General features: G+C 36.8%; 1 protein-coding gene across 22 annotated transcripts; it reads left to right on the forward strand.

The window, feature by feature from the left end:
- Positions 1 to 728: 728 nt before the first annotated feature.
- On the forward strand, positions 729 to 6,802 carry LOC144663476 (uncharacterized). 22 transcript variants are annotated; one of them, XM_078524436.1, is made up of 11 exons: positions 729 to 747; positions 980 to 1,070; positions 1,257 to 1,369; positions 1,468 to 1,595; positions 3,003 to 3,093; positions 3,561 to 3,674; positions 3,911 to 4,031; positions 4,960 to 5,044; positions 5,177 to 5,247; positions 5,421 to 6,470; positions 6,665 to 6,802. In XM_078524436.1, the coding sequence occupies exons 2-4, from the start codon at positions 1,024 to 1,026 to the stop codon at positions 1,548 to 1,550; spliced, it is 243 nt and encodes an 80-aa protein (XP_078380562.1). In that variant the 5' UTR covers positions 729 to 747; positions 980 to 1,023; the 3' UTR covers positions 1,551 to 1,595; positions 3,003 to 3,093; positions 3,561 to 3,674; positions 3,911 to 4,031; positions 4,960 to 5,044; positions 5,177 to 5,247; positions 5,421 to 6,470; positions 6,665 to 6,802. The 22 variants fall into 22 exon arrangements, with proteins under 22 accessions (XP_078380562.1, XP_078380561.1, XP_078380563.1 ...); XM_078524435.1 differs by lacking the exon at positions 729 to 747 and adding an exon at positions 834 to 867; XM_078524437.1 differs by lacking the exon at positions 729 to 747 and having other exon boundaries at positions 948 to 1,070; positions 3,003 to 3,097.
- Positions 6,803 to 9,227: the final 2,425 nt, after the last annotated feature.

Raw genomic sequence — 9,227 nt, forward strand, 5'->3', positions numbered from 1 at the left:
GTGTCTTAAAGTTGAAGTTTGACTTGTCAAGTCCCCATAACGCAGCTAGCGCTGTTATTTCAAAGCCGGTCTTCGTGCTCTACTAAAGATCCGCAAGGAGACAGAGTTAGCATTTTTCGTTTGCTTTCACAAAAGTGAAAAGAACATACATTGACAGCGTCTGGAAAAGAAACTACCTTGACAGCGTCTGGAAAGGAATGTACCTTGACAGCGTCTGAAAATTAGTTTCGATGTCGGTCCGTGTAAAATTTTACCGGCCAACAGTTGTCGAAGCTCCTTTGGAAAACAAAAACTTTAACTCTGTTTCCCTGCAGATCTACGGTCCCTTTCTGCTTGTAACACGGAAACAAGAATAATTACTAGACTGTAAACTCGTTAAGAATTCCTTAATTTCGAAAACTTGGAAGGAAAACGGTCTATTTCCCCGTTTAACAAACAAAAACTTCGGAACTCGCGTAATTTTCACTCTTCCCCTTGTAACACGAAAGTTGTTTATCCTAAAACGCCTCGTTTTCATGTCTCGTACCAGTTTTTTTCCGCGCGTCCGCCATTTGTGAAATCGGTGTATGTTGGAGTATGATTGCTTGGATTGCTTACAGCTTGCAACCTCAAAAGAAGAGAAGAGCTTGGGGCGGACGTGAGTCTCTTGAGACAACAGTACAAATGGTAGATGTCCAGCAGTTTCACGTTCATATTCAAAGATGGCAGACGGTAAGCTAACTTTTTTACACGCTTATTTTGAACAGAGTTAGTAGAGGAGACTAACTCTGTTTTGAAAATAACACCATGTTAAATAAGCTATCCTTTCTTGTTAGTTTTTCAGAAAAAATGTTAGTTTTCCCCTCGGAAATCCGGCTGGTAATTGAGGTTAAATTGTGTCTGAGAATACTGTGTTGGAGCATTTTTCCGATATTTTATGTGTTGTTACAGCTAATGACAATAAGTGTTAATCTGCTTTGTGTTTTCTTTAATCTTCCAGATTGGGATACTGGATGTTGACTATGCAGGGCAAGTATTCCAAGAATGATGAATTTGGAGGGAAAGGAAATATTACAGCAGCGTTCTTCTGGGTGAGTCATAATAAAATAAAATTATTATTACTTAAGGATAATAATTATATATAGTTAGTGATGGCCTTTGGATGTTTTCGACTAATCAATTTATTACAAGTGGTATACATAATAATGTTGTTATTAGTGGCTTTTAATTTTTATAATGCTAATTTTTTACTGATCATTTATAATCTTTTTTTGTAGTTGGGTTCTAGTCTACATGGACAAAGGATCAAATAACTTGGCGCTGTATCAAAAGGTTCCTTGTTCAATAGCAGAGATGCTGTGGTGTGAAGATAGAGGACCTGAGAAAAATGGTATTTACTAAAATCTGTGTTACTTTCAATTTTACGAGACTTGTTTTCGAGAAGAATTAGGTTTTATAATGCAACATTTTACTGATCATTTATAATAACTTTTCTTCTTAGTTGGATTCCTGTGTACAAAGACAAGGATCAAATGACGTGCTGTTGTGTCAATAGGTTCCTTGCTAAATAGCAGAGATGATGCCATGGTGTGAAGATAGAGGACCTAAGAAAAATGGTATTTATACCAGTTTGTGTTACTTTCAAATTTATGGGACTTGTTTTCAATAAGAAGGACCAGGGAGCTTATTATCAGAACTGCTTCTGTACTGTAGTAGGGAAGTGATCACAGCAGTGTGGTGTGTGTTGGATCTGAACAAAACCCGGCATTTGGTCATATCTGAGGGTTTCCCTCCTTGTAGATCTTAAAGGTCAAATGAACAGAAATTTCGATTTTTTTATTTTTTTTGCCTATGTGTTTATTAAGAGCCAAATAAACATATCAAAGTAATCGGAAATAAAAACTTGTGGCGTCATAATTGGTGTTTTTAAAGACAACCGCAGACCGATTCCGCGGACCGCATCTTAGAATTTAAAAGAATGTGTTTAGTGAAATTTCAAGCAGTTATTTTGTTCTTTTCGGCCGTTTTTCAGTTGATTGTTTGTTGTTTGTTGTTCAGAGATGCGAAATTTTTTTAATAAAATAGCTAAAGCGCAAAAATAGCTTTAAGTTTTGTTTGCTGTCGTTTTGCTAATCATGTGAGACATGGTAGAATCCCTGGGGTAGAATGCATGCTGGTATGAAAGCAAATCAGGAATCTCTATCGTTCTTTCTCATTAGCATTTAACGTTAATGAGCAGAATTATCTGCATGTGCGTTAACTTTGCACGTGCATTTTGAATCTTTTTACATTTCAAAGCCGTTGTCTGCCAAACAACAACGTGACATGACAAAATTCTGCGTATTTTGGACAACATCAGCCAAGACGTCTAATTTTAGGGTTTTCTAATTGGGGTTGAAAGCTCTCTCCCTGTTTGAATATTCAGCAAGGGGTTAGTTCTTAAAGCGATAAATAAGCAGAATACGTCTGTAAAGTTGCGAGATTCTCAAGTAAAATATAAATTCATTTTTCACCAGACGTTGTCATTGACGTTGCCGTCGGTGCGGTCTGCGGAATCAGTCTGCGTTCGTCTTCAAAAACACCAATTATGGCGTCACAAACTCGTTCCATTCCTTCCATTTTAGTGCGCAGTCATTCAAAAAATTTTTCCCTAATTTCACTCAATAATGAATAGATGTAGCATTTGGTTGGTTAAAATGGCATTTTGAAATTTCTGTTCATTTGACCTTTAACTTGTACTGGATCCAGGGGAGTCTATGACCTGGAGCCTGTCTCTTACAAGTGTAACCACAAAAAGGCAAACAAAATTGTACATTTTCCCTTAACGTGTCAGAGGTTAATTTGTGCCTTTGAGAATGTGTTGAACATTACAGCAAAACAACATGGAGCATTAAATTGTCACTGTACATAAATTATCAAATTGAGGTTAAGCATCTTCAAGAATGTGTCTGTTATAGCAAAACAACATGGATCCATCCATTTACAAGTGGTCAATCTTAATTGTGTTTTCTTTGATCTTCCAGACTGGGATGCTGGATGACGACTTATGCAGGGCAAGTTTTCCAAGAGTGATGAATGTGGAGGGAAAAGACAATTACACCAGTGTTCTTCTGGGTGAGTCATAATAAAATGAAATGTAGTATAGATAGTTATGGCCTTTAGATGTTTTTGACTTAACAATTTATTACAAGTGGTATACAACATTATTATAATGTTATTAGAGCTTGCCTATATTGTCTGAGTTTCCATTACCCGGTACATACCTAATTGAAGAAACGTTGATCCTGTGAAAAGCATAGATCATGAACGATATGACCCAATGGTATTCTGGGTAGACATCCTTGGTGAGCTTGGAAATATTCTTTTTATTGATAATTAAGACATTTCTTTCTTTGAGAGCGTAAAGAGCATGATTTATGCACTGTCTTATAATCATGCTTATTCTCTCAAAGACAACAGTTATTTTTCCGATTTCCCAGTAAACAATTGGGTCGCATGGTTTATGCTTTTCATGGGTCAACGATTCTTCAATCAGGTGTATACAGTGCATTTTTACCAATCATGTGACTGTTCTCTCTTAGTTGGATTCCAGTATACACAGACAAGGACCAGTGACTTGCTACTGTGTCAATAGGTTCCTTGCTAAATAGCAAAGATGACGCCATGGTGCGAAGATAGAGGACCTAGAAAAAATGGTATTTATTGCAATCTGTGTTACTTCTAATTTTATGAAACTTGTTTTCAAAGAGAAAAAACCAGGGAGCTTGTTATGGGAATTTTTATAAATATATTGAAGTAGGAGAAGTAAAGAGCCAAAAATCTCTACACGTATATCCTTAACATATACATTCTGCTAAGCAACAATGAGCCAAGCATTTGTTTTCAGTTGAAAAATTGATGATAAATTGGGTCCATTTACCTTGTCTTTCAGCTGAGTACCACTACCAGTCAACACAGACAAGGATCAAATGGCTTGCTAATGTGTCAATAGGTTTCTTGCTAAATAGCAGAGATAATGCTGTGGTGTGAAGATAGAGGACCTAAGAAAAATGGTATTTATTACAATCTGTATGCTTTACGTTATTTCTATCATTTTGTCTTTCTTTACATATTCTAAAGGTAGTTAGTCAGAGCTAGTTTTGAGTAAATTCTGCCAGGGGAGAGTTCTGTAATGCTTATCTGAATTTAAAAATGTCCTATGTTGGAGTTTTATGAATCATACTTTTTGTCGCATGACAACTCTGTCAGAAAGGTTGGCTTTTGTTGCAATTTCATTCAATGTGCTGTTGCTACTTTCTGGGCCATGTCACTTGTTGGATCAGGGCCTAACATAATCTAGGGAAACTCTGATGTAATGCCTTTAAACTGTGCGCACTTAACAGGACTTAAGACTAAGGGTAGCAAACTAGCCACAGGCTAAGTAGAAATGCAGTTTTGGCTAGTAGGTTGTGGCCTTTCTTTAGCCAAAATGGCTAGTTAAAATTTCAGGAATTTGATTGGAAGAAAATCATACATCGAAATCGACTCCAAGAGAACAGGACTCACAAGTACATGTACACTGTTGTCACATATAAAATTATCAATTAGACTGTGGACAAGCTGAAATTACCAAAAAGTAAACTAAATTAACCCTAAAGATAATGATAACAGAGCCAGTGAAGATGGCACCAAACCTTAGTTACTGTAGCTTGTTTTAATAAGTAAGTTTTGGCTAGTGAAGTCAAAGTTGTCACAAGCCAATTGGCTAGCTAGCAAAAAAGTTAGTCTCAAGCTCTGACTTTAAGTGTGCCTTCAAATTTTACTGCCTAGAATGAATATTGGGCTTTGTTGCTAGCTGTGGAACATCATTGTTATTTCTGTGTCAGTATTTCCTCCATTTATACAGTGACCAAAAGGTTGTAGATTTGCCAGTAATATTTAGCATTTGGTTGAAATACTTGAGTAACATACATTGTGTTCCCATTAATGTGTTTGGTGTAGGTGTGTCTGATGTTAGAAGATAACTGAACCTTTCAGAGAGTGTAGGAGAACATAAATGGATTTGTTGGTCATCGACTGTTGCAATGTAAGTTTTCGTGCTGAATGGGTTCTTTCATGTAATATCAAAATTAAATAACATGTTTTGGTTTGGGTTTGAATATTACACCAAGCTTTGTAGTAGTTGTGCACTAAAAGTAACATTTAACTTTCCTTTAAGGAATTACAAATGCGTTTTCAAGAGAAGGAGGCGAGGGCTCAGCAAGGAACTCAGTTATGTGCCAGTATTAGGTAATTGTATTTTGATGTTATTGGTTCATTTACGAAAAAAGGTTGCTGTCCTTTGTTCTCAATAAATGTTTTTTTCCTTGTGACCCCATTCAAGTAGCCACACAAATCTAAACGTCAGTTCTAGCTATCTTTTGCTTGCAAATCTTAAGATGTTTTTTCTTGTTTATTTACAGGCTCTATTTCAAAGGATCTCAATCTAACACAATCCTCAAAAGAAGGCCAAGCCTTTATTGACATGGAGTCCAGACAAGATTCTGTCTCTACTGACAAACATGACTGAGATCAAGTGATCAACAACTGGTTTCTCCTTACATCGTTAGTCTATTGTCCATCAGTCAAGTGGCGAGAACAAAGACATCCATCAGCTAGGGGATACTGTCTTGATGGACCACCATTTTCTCATAACGAACATTAAGAGATTTATGGGTATAAGTAAGGAGAACTGATATGAAAAGAATGCGTAACTAAACAGCATCTTGATAAGGAAAGATCTCAGTTGCATTTACTTTCAACACACATTTATGTAACATATGTGACTATAAAACCAGTTTCCTCTATGACCTCTTCAGTTGGTTGCCATAATAGATGTCAATCTGGGATGACTTCATGCATCCATGCATGGAAAGTAAACCTCATTATCAGCTTCCAAATGACAACTTTGTTTAAAAAATAACCAACAGAAACATTGATAACTATAATAGAAAATAATATAATTTTTAATAAATACTTGAAGAGAAAGATGAGCATAAAATTACATAACATTTTGATGAACCATGCCATTCACATTTACATTTGAAAATTTTACAAAGGTAAATGTGCAGGGTTAGATGTTCATCAAAACCTTATGTAGTTTGAGCGCTCCTCTTAATCTTAAGGTATTTATTCAAAATCTTTAGTTGTTAGAAATAAAAACTAAAATAACTATAAAAAAATATTATTTAAAATTAAAAATAAATAAAAACATTTTGGAACTTGATATATATAGGTATATTTTTCATATGTGGTTACATGAAGTCATTCCAGATTCAACTCTTACATGGCAACCAACTGAAGAGGTCACAGACTAAACTAGCTTTTTAGTTGCATATTCCTCGTGAATGCGTGTTGAAATTAAAATATGTAAGTACGGTCGTTCCTGATCGAGGTATTTGTCGATTTGATTTATACCAGGCCAATAAATCTAGTATCCTTTTACCTACAGTGTAGCTAAGGGGTGTCGAATGGTTAATGCGAGACTTTGCGAGACGGCGAGACTGATATCTTTTCTGCGAGCCCGAGACCTTTTTAGCCTTGCAAAAGAAATTGAGACTCCGAGAAGGCGTCAAAGAAAAATTCGAGACTACGAGACACCTGAAATTTGGCTAAAATTTTGCGAGACATGCACTTTTCGAAAGACCATTCATCACCCCTTAGCTAGTATCCTTTATTCAAAATACTCGAAAATTGTAACAGATGAAAGGTCATGAATCAAATGGAAACAAATGCAAGCTGTATCTAAAGCTGTCTGAATTGTATTTTGTTATGAGTTGGATTGCATAAATAGTATTTTTTAGAACTCGTTGTCATTGATTTATCATCTTGGAGGGGCGAAGATGGAGTGAAATAGAAGGGGACTGGGGAGAGGCTACTAATGAACATGAGTCACTTTCGCATGTTCCTTTAGGCTATTAACTCGTGTAATCGTGATAACTTTTAAAATTAATTTTTTTTGTGAAATGGAAATAAAGTTTAAAAAACGTGACATTTGCCACGCGATTTGCATTACGATTGCACTTCAATATATGTTTAGTTACAATTAAACGTGAAGAGATGATGAAATTTCCACTTGCTTTTTTGGTATTACTGTACGTTAGCCCTTTCTCATTATTGGTGTGTTTTTCTGTTTCCTAATCTGCAATGCTGTGCCTTCTTATTCCTCCAAGCCTAAATACACTGGAATAAGCTGACTATTTCTCTCATTTTTCCTCTCAATGTATCATTCAAATTTAAAAGCGCCCATCCTCCTCGGGCAAACCCTGGGCATTCAGTTACTTTTCTGAGAACCTTCGGTCAAATTCTTCACCGTGTTGTCAGTTTACAAGGTCAAAATGGCCCATATCACCGCGTAAGGGCTTTACAGAGCGTCAAATTCTCTACCCTCTACTAGCTCTACGGTTTTATAAAAAAGGAAAAGGGATACCCGACAAAAAAAAATAGAAATTAGAAACCTCTGAAGTGTACTTTGTGTTCATGTAGCGAGCTCTGCTAATACGTATTGTGAAGGGTTCTAGTACTGGGCCTGGACGCTTGACCGTGAATCACGCCTGTCACGCCAGTCACATAAAAGTCTGAGGTTTGCGTGACAAAAGTGCGCCAGCCGTTACTCCAATGAAATCCTTTGTTATTTTCACTCTACACCCTCAGATAGATTATGTTTAAGCACGACGGAATAATTTTATTATGTGATATGAAACTCAAACGCTTTTATCTGACTGAGAGCGGCAGCGGTAGAGCTCACCACCATGTTTTTTTCGCGGTCACCCCTCGCCAAGTGAGTGATAGTCCATGCCCTAACTCTTCCTTCCGCGCCTTATATAGGGGATGAACCCAACCAAGGCGCGAGAAGAAAGAGACGCTCTTCATGCGCCTGAGTTTATTCAAAACCTATATAAGGTGCGGAAACGAGAGCTCCAAGGAAATGAAAAATGAAATCGCATCAAACCCACTTTTAGAAAGGTTTCAATCAAAATACTCCACATTCTAAGTAACCACTGAGTGCATAGGCCCGCTTGAGAAAATCAAACACGAACTTACCTCATGCAATAATTTTCCAAAACATTACATACACATTATATATTATTCCGTTACAGAGCTTATTCCTCAGTTCCTTCATCATTCGAAAGTGACACGGAGGCTGCCCAGAAGGCTTTGATTTTTTTTTAGGGTTAGTCGAGTGGGCGGCAGTACTTCGCACAAGGGTACACGACGCGCAGTCAAAAACCACGGTGCCGGGGTCCCGGGGTCCCGGGATGTGGAAAACACGGGGTGTGGAAAACACGGGGTGTGGAAAACGCGGGGTTCCCGGGGTCTGTAGAAAACACGGGGTGTGGAAAACCCGGGGTCCCGGGGTGATGGGAACGAAAAAAAAAGCCATTCAAGTTTGTGAATCATATACTTGTTTTTGCGATCCTTTTAATATCGTCTTTTTTTCCATTAAAGAAAGAAACTATATATGAGTTATCTACATTTTGTTAGTGGGAAATAATTTTCTGCCAAAATTAACCCACAAATGTTTGTCCTGAATCCGAAATCATTTGGACAAACTACGCGCCAACATCTTCCTTGTAGGTATAAATTTAGATCCTTTAAACGAATATGATATCCTTTTTGGTCTGACATGTACAAGACCACATTTTCTTCTTCTAAATAATATTATTATTACACAAAACATGTATTGGAAAGCAAATAATATATCAGAGTCGTCTAAAAAATGTAAACCTTTACTTATTCATTTGAAAAATAAGCTAGAAGCTATAGAAAAGTTAGAATGGAACATATCGACTAGAATGAATGAACGCGTGATGATATTTGCCGAGTTTGAATAAATTGTTTTTGTACAAGATTTGCACATGTTATTTTCTCGCAATATAAGCACTCGTATATTTTTTCAAAGACTACAAATTGCACCGCCCAACGGGCTCGTGCAATTTTGTTAGCCTTTGAAAAAAATACTCGTGCTTATTTATCCCAAATTGCACTCGAAATCATGTGATTACCTATACAAAGTAAAAATTTGTAATTAGTTGCACTTTAATACCAGAGCTTAAGTAATCACCTTGGCCAATCGCAAAGATCACGGACAATCCATTGATCCAATAAAAACTCGAAGAAAATACATGAAACCTATACTGCGAAGCCTGGGAAAAGTTGTATGAACGGGTCAAGATTGGTTTTTGTTTTACTTCTGATTGGCTGAGAAAGTGGCGCGAGTTTTTTCAGAT

Source organism: Oculina patagonica, chromosome 8, assembly GCF_052425735.1.
Source record: "Oculina patagonica isolate OP01 chromosome 8, crgOcupat, whole genome shotgun sequence".
Taxonomy (NCBI): domain Eukaryota; kingdom Metazoa; phylum Cnidaria; class Anthozoa; order Scleractinia; family Oculinidae; genus Oculina; species Oculina patagonica.